This window comes from Zalophus californianus, chromosome 4 (genome assembly GCF_009762305.2).
Source record: "Zalophus californianus isolate mZalCal1 chromosome 4, mZalCal1.pri.v2, whole genome shotgun sequence".
In the NCBI taxonomy this organism is placed as follows: Eukaryota; Metazoa; Chordata; class Mammalia; order Carnivora; family Otariidae; genus Zalophus; species Zalophus californianus.
The window spans coordinates 175,523,389-175,540,893 of record NC_045598.1 but is presented as its reverse complement, the minus strand read 5'-3'; the positions used below and the strand labels follow the sequence as shown (position 1 = coordinate 175,540,893).

The 17,505-nt window shown below is 40.9% G+C and overlaps 1 protein-coding gene across 4 annotated transcripts in view; it reads left to right on the top strand.

The window, feature by feature from the left end:
* The window catches only part of WASHC5 (WASH complex subunit 5), a 59,953-nt gene that overhangs the window by 26,119 nt on the left and 16,329 nt on the right, over positions 1 to 17,505 (top strand). For 3 of the 4 annotated variants that reach the window (XM_027597575.2, XM_027597581.2, XM_027597601.2), the window contains exons 12-23: positions 855 to 967; positions 2,510 to 2,676; positions 2,754 to 2,829; positions 3,923 to 4,033; positions 4,815 to 4,955; positions 6,007 to 6,087; positions 11,329 to 11,430; positions 12,171 to 12,350; positions 13,513 to 13,637; positions 15,960 to 16,122; positions 16,562 to 16,664; positions 16,751 to 16,830. In XM_027597575.2, the coding sequence (XP_027453376.1) occupies positions 855 to 967; positions 2,510 to 2,676; positions 2,754 to 2,829; positions 3,923 to 4,033; positions 4,815 to 4,955; positions 6,007 to 6,087; positions 11,329 to 11,430; positions 12,171 to 12,350; positions 13,513 to 13,637; positions 15,960 to 16,122; positions 16,562 to 16,664; positions 16,751 to 16,830 (1,442 nt within the window). The remainder of the gene's footprint in view (positions 1 to 854; positions 968 to 2,509; positions 2,677 to 2,753; positions 2,830 to 3,922; positions 4,034 to 4,814; positions 4,956 to 6,006; positions 6,088 to 11,328; positions 11,431 to 12,170; positions 12,351 to 13,512; positions 13,638 to 15,959; positions 16,123 to 16,561; positions 16,665 to 16,750; positions 16,831 to 17,505) is intronic. The other variant, XM_027597590.2, reaches the window with a different exon arrangement.

The following is a 17,505-nucleotide window of genomic DNA, read 5'->3' as shown; positions in this document are numbered from 1 at the left end:
GCCCTTAAGTGCTTTTATTAAAGTGAAATCATCCCATTGATAAAACAACAACAACAACAAAAACTTTACGGAACCAGCTTGGTGAGTTAAAAAGAGCAAAGTCTTTGAATCTGGCCAGACCAGTGAGAAAATCCTGGCTCTGCCATTTAGTAACCGTGTGACCCTGCGTAGGATCCGTAACGTCCCTGGGCATCAGCTGCCTGATCTGAGAATGCCTTCTAATTCCTGCCTCCATAAACTGTGAAGATTCAATGAGACAAGCTTCGAGCTTTGCCTGCCATACCGAGGGTCCCCAGAGCATATTGGTGCCCTTCCCTTTCTCTGCGGTGTGAAATTGGTTTGTGAATGCGAACGGCACCCCCCCAAGCTGTTCAGATCATCCCTTACACTCCTGACATGTTGCCCCTCATCGCCCTCCAAGATGTGCCATTGTCATTTTTGTCCCAAAGCTGCTGCCCATGTCTGTCCTCTCACCTAGGGACAAACCATCCCTGTGCCTCTCTCTCTACGCATCCTCACTTTTGCAGAAAACTCTCCCCAGGAACTCTGTGTCCCATCTTTCATTTCCTTCCCAATTCCTCCCTGCTTCTCTGCCCACCGGTGCACACTTGTGTTCACCTGCCAGGTGTTAGACTGAGCCACTGATGTAGAAAGTTCCCTCTCTTGTTCCAGGTCATATGCCCCGAGGCATTTTGGTGGTTATTGTATGGAGAATCCGCGAGGGTGATGTCAGGTACACAGCGAGAGCTCTGTGAACAAGACCTAGATTTGTAAAGCGTTCCTGAATAGATTCAAAGCCCCAGCTGCAGGAATCCTGGGGTCTCAGCAGTCTCTCCTTGTTTCTCTGTTCATAGAAAACCTGCAGGCTTGGTTCAGAGAGATCTCAAAACAAATCCTGTCTTTAAATCACGATGATTCCACTGCTGCAGGCAGGAAAACGGTGCAGCTCATACAAGCTTTGGAGGAGGTAAGAAAGCCCTTCTTAAATGGCGGCGCTTGGATCATGAATCATAGTTTCCGACCCACCCAGCAATCTGGTCCCGGAAATATATCTGAGAGAATATTTTCATGAGAAGCAACAAAAAGCATACTCTGCTCCCTGTAAATTATATCCAGTGTCCTAAAATTGGGAAAATAATGAAGTGATCAGCATGAAGAGAATGCCAACAAAAACAATGACATTTCCACTTGCAGAAACATGTAGTCTTGGAAAAATAATGATGAAGACAATATAGAAACATCAGGGAAATTGTGGTTAAAGCAGCAAAAGCTAAAACAACACCGCGCTGTAGGCACCATTTCTAGATCAGGGAAGAGTTTGGGGGCGGGAAACTACAAAGGGATACATAACCATAACCATAGTTATGTAATGATCATATGCTTATAAGTGATGTTTTCTTTTCCGGAAAAAAAGAATTAGTTTGTTTTTTATCTACTCAAACTATCTACTCAAATTCAAAAAAGGATTATTATATTTTCCCACTCTTGAAATTTTAATTGTATGCTTATAACTGGGTTTAAAATAAAAAATAAAAGCATGAGAACAATAACCGTCAGCTATTTAAAACATCATCCATACTTACTTGGAACCCTGTTCAACTGGTATAAGTATATATCTTTAGAGAGAGAAGTAATACTTTATTTGGCATTTATAGCCTTTTTTTTTTTTGAGAGATTTGTTGGTTACTGTTAATGGCAACACAGAACAGTTCTCCATTGTTAGTGCGTCAGTTTCCTTAGCCGAAAATTCCCAACTTGTACTGTCCCTATTTTGCTCGTTTCCTGGATCTTTTAGTCTGTAGTACAAATATAAACAACTTTGTAAATGTCAGAGGCTTTTTATCATTTGTGTTATTTATTTTGGCAATGGCCCAGGCACCTTGAATTATATACATTACAACTTTCGGACACTGGGGAATCATTATTTTGTTTTATGGAGTCCAAAAAAAGAACTTAATAATGTCCAAATGCCAACACCCTGGTTGTGATGTGACTTCTACTCTGTTTTTTAGCAAACCTGCAGATCTTCAGAATTAAGAGGATTTTTTTTTTGATTCATTAAAATATTTATTGAGCAGCTGGGGAGATACAAAAGTGATTAAAACATCGTCACAGAGGTGAGGCAGATGCCCACATCACAGAAAGCCAAGCGTAAGGGGTCACTGAATCTCAGCAGTCGAAAGAAAAGTGCTTTAGGAGATCAAGAACGAGATTGCTTCCAGGAGGATTTTCTAATATGTGTTTATTGATGCTAAAATAGAAGATGGAAGTATCCACTCATTCTGTCATATACGTACACAGTAAGAAGAGTAGAACATTTTCTAATCCTAGGAACCTGGGCATTACATTATGACTTGGCTTATACGTTTCTAAAATTATTATTTGAAATAGAAATTTTGCCAAGAAATTCTTAGTAAGTAGCGTGCCTTTCTTAAAGTGTTTTCAGGGAAAAATGAACACCACAGAAGCCATTTGGAATTTTCTAATTAAATGTATTTATGTGACACAGGTTCAAGAATTTCATCAGTTGGAATCAAATCTGCAAGTCTGTCAGTTTCTTGCTGATACTCGCAAGTTTCTTCACCAAATGATCCGAACCATTAACATTAAAGAGGAGGTCCTGATCACAATGCAGATCGTTGGGGACCTTTCTTTTGCTTGGCAATTAATTGACAGGTAATGTGGTCAGCCTAACATTTCCCCTATATGAAGGCCACCAGGGATGTCTCCTTACCACTGATCTCTCTTTACAGATTCACATCCATCATGCAAGAGAGCATAAGGGTAAACCCATCCATGGTTACAAAACTCAGAGCTACATTCCTGAAGGTAAGCAGAGAACAGTTAGATCACATTCTCAGTCACTAGGGAGGAATTGGTCTTCGTTACTACCTCATGCATGAAATCAGTCCAAGATTTCATTCTTTTAGAAAGTTAGGTAATTTAAGTCTTTTTATAGACTGAAATTTGTTAGCAGTTTTCCCACGAGAGCACAGTTTCAAAAGATGCCATGCATATTTGAAGTTTCAATTAACATAAGTTGGATGTCTTATAGAAAATAGTTTTTAAGTTAAAAAATACATTTTTTAAGTTCTACCAATATACTAAAAATGTGGGTCCTTTTTTCTGTATATGCAAATTAATTCCTTTTCCTTACTCATTTAAAAAATTCTTATTGAGCCTCTGGTACAAACTAGGATCCCCTCTAAAGATAAAGGAATAGCAGTTAACAATACAAATAGGGCCCTTGCTCTCAAGGTAACTTCAGATCAAGATAAATGAGCAAATAATTGACTCACTGTCTTCTGACAGAGTCACCTTATATATCAATTCTTAGGTGCACTTTCTTTCCTATTTAAACATCTCTGTAATTGGGGATGGGTTTTATCATTGGCAGCATATCAAAGTTCACATGTCAGCATTTTCTTTCTTTCTGAGTGGTACATAAAATAATGGCACTTCGTACATGCTGTGACGTCTTCGATTGGATTGAGTACAGTGATCCATCCGTCACGGTATCTGATTTCCATCCAAGAGCAGCTGTCTCCTATAGCATAGTAGCTCTCAGACTTGAGGGGCCTCAGAATCACCTAGAAGGCCTGTCACAACACAGATGGCTGGACCTCGCCCCCAGAATTTCTGATTAAGTAAATCTGGGGTGGGGCTCAAGAGCCGGCATCTCTAACTAGTTCCCCCCTGATGCTGATGCTACTGGTCCGGGGCCTGCAGTTTGAGAACCACTGCCATAGCAGATGACTGTTGTTCTTAAAAAACTGTATCATTGTCCGAAACTGTTAATGAACTTTGATGAAGTTCAGTGGTTGTTGCTTTCTCCTGGGTAGGACCCAAGACTCTTCCTAGAAAGAGAGATTTCTAGGACTTTTTGAGATGGAGAAACAAATAATACCTACTTTTCTTTCAGCTTGCCTCTGCCCTTGATCTTCCCCTTCTTCGAATTAATCAAGCAAATAGTCCTGATCTTCTCAGTGTGTCTCAATATTATTCTGGTGAATTGGTGTCCTATGTGAGAAAGGTAAGAAATGCATCAAGGTGATATTTATTTTATTGGCAAACTAACTTCTATTTGAAGACAAAAAGGGTGCTTGGGGCCCTATAAAAAATATACCTGTGTTCCCTTCCCTTATTCTTAACTTGATTCCAGAAATTTGCAATATCTGAATATAAACTTACTCTTACCGGTACTGTGGATAATGCAGATTTGTTTTACTTCCAAAGAACTTTCACATCTGTTTTTTTTTTTTTCAGTGCTGGTGGTATTAACCCCCACTTTGTAGGTACAGAAACTGAAATAGAGATTATATTGGCTTCCACAAAGTCTCAGAGCTAGCTGGTAAAAGAGCCAGATCTAGATCCAGCATATATATCCTAGTTAGAACTTAGGTTTTCAGAGAAATTTTGATCCTGTTTCAATAACTTACAGTACAGCGTGGAGCCCAGCAGACCTGGGTTTAAAATTTACCCGTGTCACATACTGAGTGCTCTGTAGCCATGTCACTAACACCTCCGATCCTCAGTCTTTGAAGAGTTTGTAATGTGGAAAAGATACATCTTTTTGCTCCCTGTGTATGAGGATTAGCTTTATATCTTGCAAGCAGTTCATGTTTGAAGGAACGTAGCTGTGTGCCTGAGAGCAGATGTTCAAACAGCTCTTGTTAAGTCCTTTATCATCCCTTCCTGTAGCCAAGTGGCTCATTATATGCACTGATACTGTCTCCCTGCCATCCTAGCATTTATCAGCTAAGAAAAACAAAAGAGATGGTCAACTTCTTTTCCTCTTTTCTCTTTCACTGAAGGTTTTGCAGATCATTCCAGAAAGCATGTTTACTTCTCTCCTAAAGATCATAAAGCTTCAGACCCACGATATCATTGAGGTGCCGACCCGCCTGGACAAAGACAAGCTGAGGGACTATGCTCAGCTTGGCCCACGTTACGAGGTGGCGTGTCCCTTTGACTTCTGCCTTTTGATATTTAAAACCCAAACCATGAAGTATCCCAGGTCTGTGTCGCCTGCCATATCCCTAGGACCTCCAGACCTATTCTCATTTGTTTTTTCCTACTCTCAGTGATAACTGTTAGTGCCAAGTTAGTGCAGCCATACCTGTATTTGTGAGCTGGTCCCGGCGTTACTTAAGGCCTCGCCAGCTTGAGTGTCCTCAGAGGAAGTGGAGTTCAGCTGGTCACTTTTCAGCTGAACGGTCCTGGCGAATCAGCCCTGCTTTTCTTCGGGCTAGATTGCCCAGACTCTTCACAGTCGAGTTCCCGCTTTGTACATCAGATCCGTGGCTCAAAATCATCTGGGCTCCATTAGCCATTTCCTCCAGCCAGACTTTAAAGCCCACTCCGTAGTCGAGCAACCTCAGGGGTTGTTCTCTCCAAATACCTCTGCTTTTCTTTCCCCCTGAACTTAAAAGATGTGAAAGAGTGAAATCAAGTGGAAATTGACAATAGGAAGCCCACTGTCACTACATTTCATCCCAGGGTCAGTTTTACATACTCTCTGACACAACTCCAAAAATCACATCAGGAATTTGGATTTTTCAAGCTTTGAATTTATGTGTTTATGCACATTCAAAAAGAGAGCATTGGTCTACCTTATCTATGTCTCCTTGTGTTGCTTGGGGAAAAAAAAGTAGAACGCCGGAAAGGGGAGATTACCTTGTTAGGGTCTTGATGAGCCTTTTCTACGTGGAAAGGACCATCCATCTCATGGAATCCTGCCTTTCTTTTATGCATGAGAAACTGAGGCCCAAAGAAGGGGAAATGATTGGTCAGCATTTAAAGAATGATTTCATGTCTGCTGACCCTGTTCCCAGCGTGGCTAACAGTGGTCTCTCAGTTCCATCATGGCGCCTCATTTCTGACCAGGACATGTCATTCCTGCTGTCTTGGTTCATCCAGGACTATCAGCCAATTATTTTCACTTCCTGTAGAAACGATGGGTCTTTTATCTGAAATACTTAATTAACTTCTTTTTCTTTGTTAAAGGTTGCCAAGCTCACTCATGCTATTTCCATTTTTACTGAAGGCATCTTAATGATGAAGACAACTTTGGTTGGCATCATCAAGGTAACGGCTTTCATGCTGGTTCATGTGACCTCACAGACTCTTTGTTTGGATTACTGTGGTGGCTCTCCCATGGGGAACAGGGAATGACATTGTCATCTTGTGTCCCCTGCTGTTTCACATTCAGCTCTTGATCTTCACTTTACTCATTTATTGATGGAGGAAGAGAGAGCATTATAATCCTGATTTTTCATCCACACCCAGGAGTTAGTTAAATCTACAAAAAATTTTTCATCCATACCCAGGAGTTAGTTAAATCTACGAAAAATCCATTTAATTGAATTTTTGTAATAACAAAACAAAATGGTCCGATTCCCTTGGCCAGACAGCTGGCTTGCTCTCTCCTGCCCTTTCCTTTTAGTATTTTTATATTGCATCTCAGGAGCAGAGAGCTGAGGTAATCCTACCCCATTGTCATTGTCTGGCCATTGTCATCACGGATGCATGCAAGCTCCTCTCTTCATTTTCCCTTTCTCATCTGGATGCCCACAGCCATTCCCATCCCCAGTAGCATCCACGCTGTATATTCCATTTCTATCCCCAGAGAGGCTAGTATCTGCATTTTAAGCATGAGGTGTTACTTTATGTGTGCATATGTTTGATTTATTTATTTATGTTACTATGAGTTGGGCAGTTGGTTACTTCTTACTGCTGCATAGAATTTTACATTCCTCTTAACCATTCCCCGAGGCACAGACACCCATATTATCTGTTTTCACTCCAACACTCCCCATTATTACAAGGCTCTCTGAACATGTCTCTGCTATACACCGTGAAAGAATTTCTCCTAAATCTGCCTCCCCAGGGGTTGGGTCACTGGGCCTTAAGGTGTGTTTATACCTAATTTCTCTCAACACCACGAGATTGCCTTCTGAAACGACCGTTCCATGAAATGTCTGCCCCCATTTTTCCCAATACTTGTTAGTTACACAATCTAATTTTTGCTCTCCCAAAGAGTATAAAGTGTTACCTCAATGCTGTTTTCATTTGTAATCCTATGATAACTAGTGATATGCCCATGTACAGGGTTCACAGTGCTTTTATTTATTTTTCATTTATCTGATATCAGTTAGAATCTACATGTTTCCGATTTTTTTTAAATGTGTATCTGTTGAATTGCCAGATTAACATTTGTGTTACTAAAACCCAAGAATATAATAGGAAATGAACCTAAATAGGAATGGAACTTTAGTGTGTGGTTTCTGCAAGTATGCTGAAATACTATTGTGCCCCTAGAATTTTTTTTAAAGATAGTGATATTTTATTTTTTGTACAGATTTTATTTATTTGAGAGACAGAGACAGTGAGAGAGAGCATGAGTGGGGGGTGGGGAGAGGGAGAAGCAGGCTCCCCACTGAGCAGGGAACCCGACTCTGGGCTCAATCTCAGGACCCCAAGATCATGACCTGAGCCAAAGGCAGATGCTTAACTGAACGAGCCACCCAGGCGCCCCCCATTGTGCCCCTAGAAAATTAATAGAATCCACTGAACATACTTTAGGCCTGGTGCCAGTTTAATTCAGTTGATATGCAGAGAGTAGACTTGCAGGTTATCACGTCTTACTAATCTGTAAAGTGGTAATAAATCCTAGGACCAGATTAAGTGTCTTACATGCAAAATGACCAGTATAGGAAGGATGTAATAAAACCTAATAATTAGCAATAATTATCAAAGGACAACTGCTTAAGAAAAATGCAGATCTTTTGCCACAGTCCTTCAGATGAGAACGGGGGAATATCATCTTGACCACACTTAACCCAGTAGGCTATCTCTGCCAATCTAACCACTCAGGGCTTTCTGTAAGGGATCCTGTGGCCCTCACTAGTCTTTAACCCTCAAATGTTAAGCATCTATCTCAGACACTTGTAAAGAGTATAAGTTGGGGCACCTGGCTGGCACAGTCCATAGAGCATGCAACTCTTGAATTCAGGGTTGTGAGTTCAAGCCCCACGTTGGACGTGGAGCTTACTTAAAAAAAAAAAAAAAGTATAAGTTGACTTTAATCCATCTGACTTAAAACAAGTAAGATATACACAGAGATGTATGTGTAAATGTGCACTGTTACAGATGGCCAAAAAAATTATTTTAAAAAGAATAGAGGGGCGCCTGGGTGGCCCAGTCAGTTAAGCATCCGACTCTTGATCTCAGGGTGGTGAGTTCAAGCCCGGATTTGGGCTCCATGCTGGGCATGGAGCATACTTAAAAAAGAATAAAAAAAGGGGGGTGTCTGCCTTCGGCTCAGGTCATGATCTGAGGATCCTGGGATCAAGCCCTGCTTCAGGCTTTCTGCTCAGCAGGGAGTCTCCCTCTCCCTCTGCCCATCCCCTCTCATGTTCTCTATCTCTCAAATAAATAAAATCTTAAAATAAATAACAAAAATAATAAGCAAAAATTTAAAAAATAGAAATCATCTAGACATTTATCACTAAGAGAATGGCTGAATATATCATGGTGCATTTCCAGTGTAGATTGCTGCCATTGAAAAAGCTTTGGCCGCTGGAAGATTTCTAAAACTCTAAAGCTTAAAGTGGAAAAAGCAAGTTACGGAACAATGTGTGTGTGTGTGTAGTGTGAGTGTGTGTGCGCGCGCGCGCACGTGTATTATGGTCCCATTTAGATTTTTTAAAATTAAATGTGTATTAAGGACAATACGTAGAGAAATTAGTAGAGAAAGGTCTGGAAGATGCATATGAAAACTGTTAATTAACTGTTGTTAACTTCAGAGGAAGGGATAGAGGCGTGAAGGAAGGGGCTGTGGGAAGGGGGCTTTCTGTAAGCTACAGGCATGCCATACATTGGTGAAAGTCTTGGAAGAATTGGAAGGGCCATTTAAAACCTTTCAATTCATGAAAACATTTAACTCTTTCTCACCAAATCTGTTCTTACACGGAGTATTTCTTTGGAAACTTCATTTTACTTCTTTGATTTTTTTTCCTCATTGATGATATCTAGTTATAATTTGTTACTGTAAAATAGGGCACAGGTACTGAAAGCTGTAGAAACACTTCTGTAGTTTAATAGATTATTATAACCACCACCCAAGTCAAGAAATATCATTTCCCAGCTCCTACCTCAGGATCCTCCTCACGTGCCCTGACCTAATCTCAGTCTCTCCATTTAGAGTTTTATTATCCAAAAGTAAATCTCTCTGGACACTACATTTAAAAAAAATGTTAGGGGCGCCTGGGTGGCTCAGTCTGTTAAGCTTCAACTCTTGATTTCAGCTCAGGTCCTGATCACATGGGCTTTGGGATCGAGCCCCAGCCCCCGTGTCAGGCTCCACACTCAGCAGGGAGTCTGCTTGAGGATTCTCTCCCTCTGCCTCTCCCCTACTGGTGCGCGCATGTGCGCGAGCTCTCGCGCTCTCTCTCTCTCTCTCTCTCTCTCTCTCTCACTCTCTTAAATAAATAAATAAATCTTCTAAAAAAAAATAGAAATAAATAAAAAATGTATGTTGTATCTTTTAAGTCTTTTTTAATCTTCAGGTTTCTCCTCCATTCCTTTCCATTATCTGGTGAGGAACCCATAGCCTTTTTTTATTTTTTAATTTTATTTTATTATGTTATGTTAATCACCATACATTACATCATTAGTTTTTGATGTAGTGTTCCATGATTCATTGTTTGCATATAACACCCAGTGCTCTATTCAATATATGCCCTCTTTAATACCCATCACCAGGCTAGCCCATCCCCCCACCCCCTCCCCTCTAGAACCCTCAGTTTGTTTCTCAGATTCCATAGTCTCATGGTTTGTCTCCCCCTCCAATTCCCCCCCTTCATTTTTCCCTTCCTACTATCTTCTTTTTTTATTTTAAACATATAATGTATTATTTGTTTCAGAGGTACAGGTCTGTGATTCATCACTCTTAACACAATTCACAGCGCTCACCATAGCACATACCCTCCCCAATGTCTGTCACCCAGCCACCCCATCCCTCCCACCCCCCACCACTCCAGCAACCCTCAGTTTGTTTCCTGAGATTAAGAATGCTTCATATCAGTGAGGTCATATGATACATGTCTTTCTCTGACTTATTTCGCCTAGCATAATACCCTCTAGTTCCATCCACGTTGTTGCAAATGGCAAGATTTCGGTTTTTGATGGCTGCATAATATTCCATTGTATATATATATATACACCACCATCTTCTTTATTCATTCATCTGTTGATGGACGTCTTGGCTTTTTCTATAGTTTGGCTATTGTGGACATTGCTGCTATAAACATTGGGGTGCATGTGCCCCTTCGGATCCCTACATTTGTATCTTTGGGGTAAATACCCACTAGTGCAATTGCTGGGTCGTAGGGTACCTCTGTTTTCAACTTTTTGAGGACCCTCCATACTGTTTTCCAGAGTGGAACCCACAGCCTTTGACCTGTTGTTTTTCCAGTCTGAATTTTGCTGATTACTTGGTCACGATGTAGCTCGACAAGTTTCTCTGGCTTTTGCATTTTGTGCAACTTTCATTGCAATTGTTGTTCTTAAAGTTTAAATATAATCAAACCCAGATGGAACCCACCCGTTTGTCTTTATGACTTTTTAAAATAATGGTTCATTTTACAAATTAAAAGTACAAGAGACAAGTCTCAGGGAATTCAAAGGATTATGTTCAAACTATTTGATGTTTTATGGATTCGATAGGAGACAGTCTTTTAGGGAATAACAAATGCTTTCTCATTACAGAAAAAAGAACCAGTAAAATAAGTTTATAGAGTTCCATGGCAGATTTGCTTTCCCATTTTATCTCCCTAATTACAAACAGCATTCCAAGAATGCTGAAAGAAAAGAGAATTGTTAAAAATGTTTGCAAGCTTCCCTTTGCTCACAGGATTGGAGATGCCCTGAGGTAACATGGGGAAGAAAGGCGTGCATTGAATTCAAGGGCAGGCCCTTCATTCCACCCTTCCTCCTGGTGCAGAGAAAAGACACTTTTTACTTTTAATGAAATGATTAAAAAAATGAGAGGCAATTTAAAACTTTTCAGACCCACCACCATGGGAAGTCATTTTGTAAAATCATGAATTTTACTGCGGTCAACCTAGCTTAAAGAGTTACAGGTTTAATCATTCTGTCCAAGCTGCACAAGATCAGAGGGACAGGAAAGGAGAAAAGTCCCAATCATTGCAAAATGGGGTAGGAAAGGGCTCCCTCACAGATTCTGGAAACCTTGTTTTTCCTTTGGATTTCTTCACGACTGAACTTTTCCTCACTGCCATTCATTGCTTTTTAATTTGCACACAGGTAGATCCAAAACAGTTACTGGAAGATGGAATAAGGAAGGAGCTAGTTAAACGCGTTGCTTTTGCTCTTCATAAGGGACTGATCTTCAACCCTCGAGCCAAGGTACCGGGTGACCAGATGGGTCTGTCCTTTCTCTCTGCCCAGCTTGCAGAATGGACGAGCACACTATTTCTAACGATCAGGAACAAGACCTTTCCTCCTAACACATATCTAAAATATGATGTTCAGTGCAAGTGACCAATGTGCTTTTCAATCCCGTATTGTAATCTCTTTGTACGATAAGAAAATCCTTTCCAAAACCAGTCCTTTCCTGTCACCTGTTGATCCCCAATTTTAAGAATTGAACTGATGTCTCCGATTCAGAGTTACTTCTTAAAGTTAGAAGAATTTGCTAACCCTAAGGCACATAGGAACTATAAAGCCTGTAATTTTTTTATGTTCCTTGATCTGTTAAAGAATATGCTCATTTTTCTCAGGAGGAAAAAAAAATTGGGCCTAAAATTTATATCTAGGGTCCTTTTCACCCCAGTAAATTCAAATTAAACTATTTTAAGTATTTTAAGGTTATATATATATTCATCAAATGACGTGAGCGAAATCATCAACTTTCGTTTTTTATATTCTTTTGTATGAGGCTTCCTTCCTAAATGAATGAAACCTCTTTGCTGAAATGTCTGACATAAGTTGCCACTCATCCGTGTTGAGGCAGGAAATGAGTATTTCCAAAGCTGTCTTCAGCTATCGTTGTCTCCCAGTAGGCGTCTCATTTAAAGTCTAACGTAGATATTAGTGGTTGGCCATCTACTCCAGTGTAATAGATTTGTGTTTCCCCTTTTGCACAGTCAAGTGAATTGATGCCTAAGCTGAAAGAATTGGGGGCTACCATGGACGGATTCCATCGCTCTTTTGAGTACATACAGGACTATGTTAACATTTATGGTCTGAAGATTTGGCAGGAAGAAGTTTCTCGTATTATAAATTATAATGTGGAACAAGAGTGTAATAACTTCTTAAGAACAAAGGTATCTAATTAAATTTTGAAAATTCTTGACTACATTTGTTGTTCTGACATTTAAAACACATGCCCCAAGGGGGCGCCTGGGTGGTGCAGTCAGTTAAGCCTCTGACTCTTGGTTTCGGCTCAGGTTGTGAACTCAGGGTTGGGAGATCAAGCCCCGCCATGGAGTCTCCTTCAGATTCTCGCTCCCTCTGTCCCTCTGCTCTTGCTCTCTCTCACTGTCTCTCTAGAATAAATAAATACATCTTAAAAAAGAAAATTAAATACATGCTCCAAACCTCAGAAATGCCAACAAGAAAGTTTACATTTTAGTTACTAAGAATCAGTAAGCATTAGATAGTCACGAATACCTTCAGAGTACCTTCAGGGAAGTTTGATTTTAGTCAATAGTTGACAAGGAGTAAGTTTTTAATTAGGGAACTCACAAGATTTCATTTGGAATCTTAATAGATTAAGTATCTTCCAGCCTTAGGATATTTTGGAATTTTATTATTACATCGATACATGTTAACTTAAAGCCAGAAAGCCAGAAATGCCTGTGTCTCTTCTCACTTCTCAGGCACTTCGCTTGTCACAAATACTTCTTTTTTTAGAAATGTTACATGTGGCATTTCTGGGAGCTATTAATACAGTTTTAAGTTTCCTCTTCAAAACCAAAGAGCATTTATTGTCACTGTTTATGCAATATTATATTTGTAAAACTATGTGGAAAAAGAATAACTAGGTTATCTTATCAAAGATGTACAGTTGACCCTTGAACAGCATGGGTTTGAACACGCGGGTCCATTTATACACAGATTTTTTCTGATAGACGCACTGTGGTACTGTAGAATATATTTCCTCTTCCTTGTGATTTTCTTAACATTTTTCTCTACCTTATGTTGTTGTATGAATCAGTATATAATACATATACAAAGTATGTGTTAACTATGTTATTGATAAGGCTTTTCTGGTAAACAGTAGGCTATGAGTTAGTAGTTAAGGTTTTTGTTGTTGTTATTGTTTTTTGTTTTGGGGGTTTTTTGGGGGGTTTTTTTAGTAGTTAAGTTTTAAGGGAATCAAAAGTTGCATGTGGATTTTCAGCTGTGGTGGGGGTCAGTTCCCTGGCCCTCATGTTATTCAAAGGCTAATTGTACTAAATACATATGGTTTGGTTTGGTTTCTAGATTCAGGATTGGCAGAGTATGTACCAGTCTACTCATATTCCAATACCAAAGTTTACCCCTGTGGACGAGTCCGTAACATTTATCGGTCGACTCTGCAGAGAAATCTTGAGGATCACAGACCCCAAGTAGGTGTATCTGAATTCCACTGGGCCTTGAACACGGTGGACAATAGAAGTCTCTGAACATTTTCCTCAGATCACACCCTTGTTCTTACCACACTTGGATCAATTCTAGTGGGTTTATTAGAGTCACTTTTTCTGAGACAGGGTATTTTCCGCAGTGTGCCTTAGGAGACCCCGGTCCAAGGAAATAAGAGGTTAAGATAAATCTAAGGTCTGTTCAGCCACCTTTTGGTTTTGTGCTCCTCTTGCTTTCCAACTAATGTCCTACCCACTTGGCCCATGGACCCCCTGGCATATGAAAACATTTTCATTACAGATTGCTCATCTGTGCCTGCGCCCCGTTCCCGTCACTGAGTCTTGCACTTGTCACAGCCTGGCCTTTGAAGATTACCCACACACCCATGCAGTTTTCTAGCACTTCCCTTGTACACACTTCTCAGCCCTTCACACACATCCCTTCCTTTACTCATCACAGCAATCTCTGAGGTATTGTTATTCTTCCCATGTTAAAGAGAAGTAACTGAGGTGCAGAAAAGATAAGTCACTTATCCAAGGTCTGGGTCTAAATGGTAGCCTCTGACCCCGGGGCCCAACTCTTAAACACTATGCCGTTAGAGGGCAGGCTGCACAGCTCTGCATGCAGTGGATCACAGTTCATATATGGTCACACGGGTGAACATCTCATTATAATCAAACCACCCTTAAGAATATTTTAGGTGGGCACCATCGGAGAGACTTGCACACTGCTTCTCTCTTGACATCTAGTTTTCCACCTTCTTCTGTCGAGCTTCTGACGAGGCAGTTGGGACTAAGCCCAGCTGAGGGAAGGGCAGGCTCCTGTTTTCTGTCTCATGTTTAGCCCTGTGCGCATGCTCACTGAGTGGAGTGGTTGGTGTGATTACCCAGGGAAAGTTGACTTCTCTTCTCTCTCTGTCCAGCAGTGCATGTGTTGTTGGATTTGTGTAAGTTGAATATCTGTATGACATGGCTCTTCTGTACTGCCTTCAAATTCCAGCTTATTTGGTATCTCAAAAGTTACGCAACTTAACACCCTATATGTAAACTTCTTCCAAAAATTCAAGCACAAATGAGTTTTGTCTATGACTCATGGAAAAAGAGTAAATGACCCCAAATGTTTTATAACTCCTGCTTTCTTGGTACCCAAGGGTGGGTCACTAAAGCCCTTCTAGAAGACTCTCCATGTAGTGCCATGTTAAGACTTGCAGAGAGGACTAAGCATTGGGAGCGGGATTTCCATGTCGTATTACCGACTGATGCATCAACACGGGGAGCCTCTCAAGTGACATTCAGAGTGCCAGCACTGGGTGCCAGGAGCAGGACACTTCGAAGCTTGAAAGTAGAATGCAGTTCTGGACATCTTGTTCTTCCCATTTCCTTCCAAATGTAAGCCTCTCCTCCTGAGCCTCATTTCAATAAAGAGATGTCCTGGGTCTTAGAATTGGGAGCATATCATCTGTGGAGCTTACTAGAATTTCAGAGGCTGGGTTTCCACCACACACCTACCCAGTGAAACCCCAGGAATGGGACCTGGGCATATCTTTTGAACCCACCCAACAGTGATTTAAGGCCCCTGTGCCAGCATTTGAGAGCCAGGAAAATGGTGGTTAAGGATGTGGTGTTGGAATCAGGCCTCACTAAGTTGTCTTATCTGTAAAATGAGGGTCACACAGCTTGAATATCACAGGGCCATGATGAGGAGGAAAAGGAAAAGGTCTTAGCACAGAACCTAACACCTAAGAGGTGCTCAGTAAATATTGTCGGTTGTTATCATTGCTGTCAGCACACTCTTAAGTCTGAAAGGAATCATTGGTTGGTGACCAGAACCAGGAGGAAAGAGGGAATGGCTGTGTTGTCACAGTCACAAATGTTCGATAGGGCGGCAAGATTCGAAGTTCCTTCCTTATCAAAATGGAAATGACACAAGACTCTCATGGCCCCGTCTCTGGGAATCTAAAGACCTTGTGGAGAGAAGACTGGGCTCTTAACGTCGTCCAGCCTGACAACCAAATCCAAGCTCGTCCTCTCTGCTCAGCTCCAGACGACAGCCCGACTCACTGGAAATGCATTAGACAAACCAGTGACCTGCCATAGGGCAGGAAAAGGTGATTTCACCGAATTTTGCCTTCCTGGCAACTGGGCATTCACCGTGAGATACACTGGGTGCCTAGATGCAGAGGTTATTAAACAGATCACATAACCATCGTTCCTCATATCTGATGCCCAAATCCTGTTGCGTCCCACATCTCCTCAGGATGAACTCATTCTGAGCTGCTTTTGGGTTTTGAGTGTTTGTTTTTCTTTTAGAATGACGTGTCACGTGGACCAGCTGAACACTTGGTACGATATGAAAACTCACCAAGAAGTAACCAGCAGCCGCCTCTTCTCAGAAATCCAGACCACCTTGGGGACTTTTGGTCTGAACGGGTTAGACAGGCTTCTGTGCTTTATGATTGTCAAAGAGCTACAGGTGAGCCTTTCAACTTCTGTGCATGCTTCCTGCTGCCCTGGGAGAGATGAGAGTAGCTCATTTAGCTCTTCTTTCATGTTTTCCTATACCAATGCCGGACACACATATATGCTTCTTGTTAGGTAGATAAGAACTGAGCATAAACTAGAATTTCTTTGGCCAGCACAGCATTTTTATGTGTAGACTGGTTTGGGGAGTTTCATGGGAGGAAGTGGAGACTCTCTCTCAAACCAGCAACTCCTCCAAGCAGGGGGTGTTTCTAACGGGAACTGGAAGTTGCTGCTTCCCTGGTACCCTTTATAGCATTTTGTGACTTAGGCCAGGCTGTGTTCTGTATAGCACTTCAGTTAACTGAAGTATTATTTACTGTATTCATTATATTTATTTATATTTATATTCATTATTATTATTTAGTTCCTTACGTGTCTTCTTGTTTTAGAATTTCCTCAGTATGTTTCAGAAGATTATCCTGAGAGACAGAACTGTACAGGATACTTTGAAAACTCTCATGAATGCTGTCAGCCCCCTAAAAAGCATAGTAGGTGAGTGTTCTGAAAGTAGCCTGAGATGGAGGTAACACTAGCTTTTCAATTTTTACTAAACAGAAAATTGTATTTTAACCTTTCAGCAAATTCGAATAAAATTTATTTTTCCGCCATTGCCAAAACACAGAAGATTTGGACATCTTATCTCGAGGCTATCATGAAGGTATGTTGAGAGAGGGTGATAATCAATACTATATTTTTTTAAATTATTATTTTCTTATAACTTTGTTACCCAGAGAAAGCCATGCTTCTTTCGTCATCAAAGCAAACATACAACACTTCAGTTTATCGTTACTTCTAAATTAGTTGTCCTTTATCATCCATTCTGGAACTGTTTCTTGACTGTGTTTTTCGTTGATTGGCCTGTCATTCTCCTTTCACCAAAGAGAACCGTTTCTTGGCTTTTTTTTTTTTAAATGACTTCAGATGAGAAGTGCTTTCACACAAAGAAATGGAAATCTTCCTCCCTCGGTGGTGCTCCATCCTGACGTAACAGGTTTATTTAATGAGCTCCTCTGTCAGTGCACAGCTCTGGTCTGCTCCAAGGAGGTGTGAGAACAGGACATTGTCTCTCTCCCCTCTTGGGTCTGCACAGATGTTAGAAAGCCAAGTTCTCTGGGATGTAAGTTATCCTTACACCATGAATAGAACACGGTTGTCTAAATCTAGAAATGAGTAAGAAAGTGAAATGAAATTAACTTGTTGGATGGAAATCTAAGTTACTTTCGAATTCACTTACGTGCTTTCCTGCCTTCACGCCGTAGTGTCAGCTCCGGGGACCCTCTGTGTCTTCTGTGTGTCTTCCTCTCATCATGTGATGATCCAAGACATTCAACAC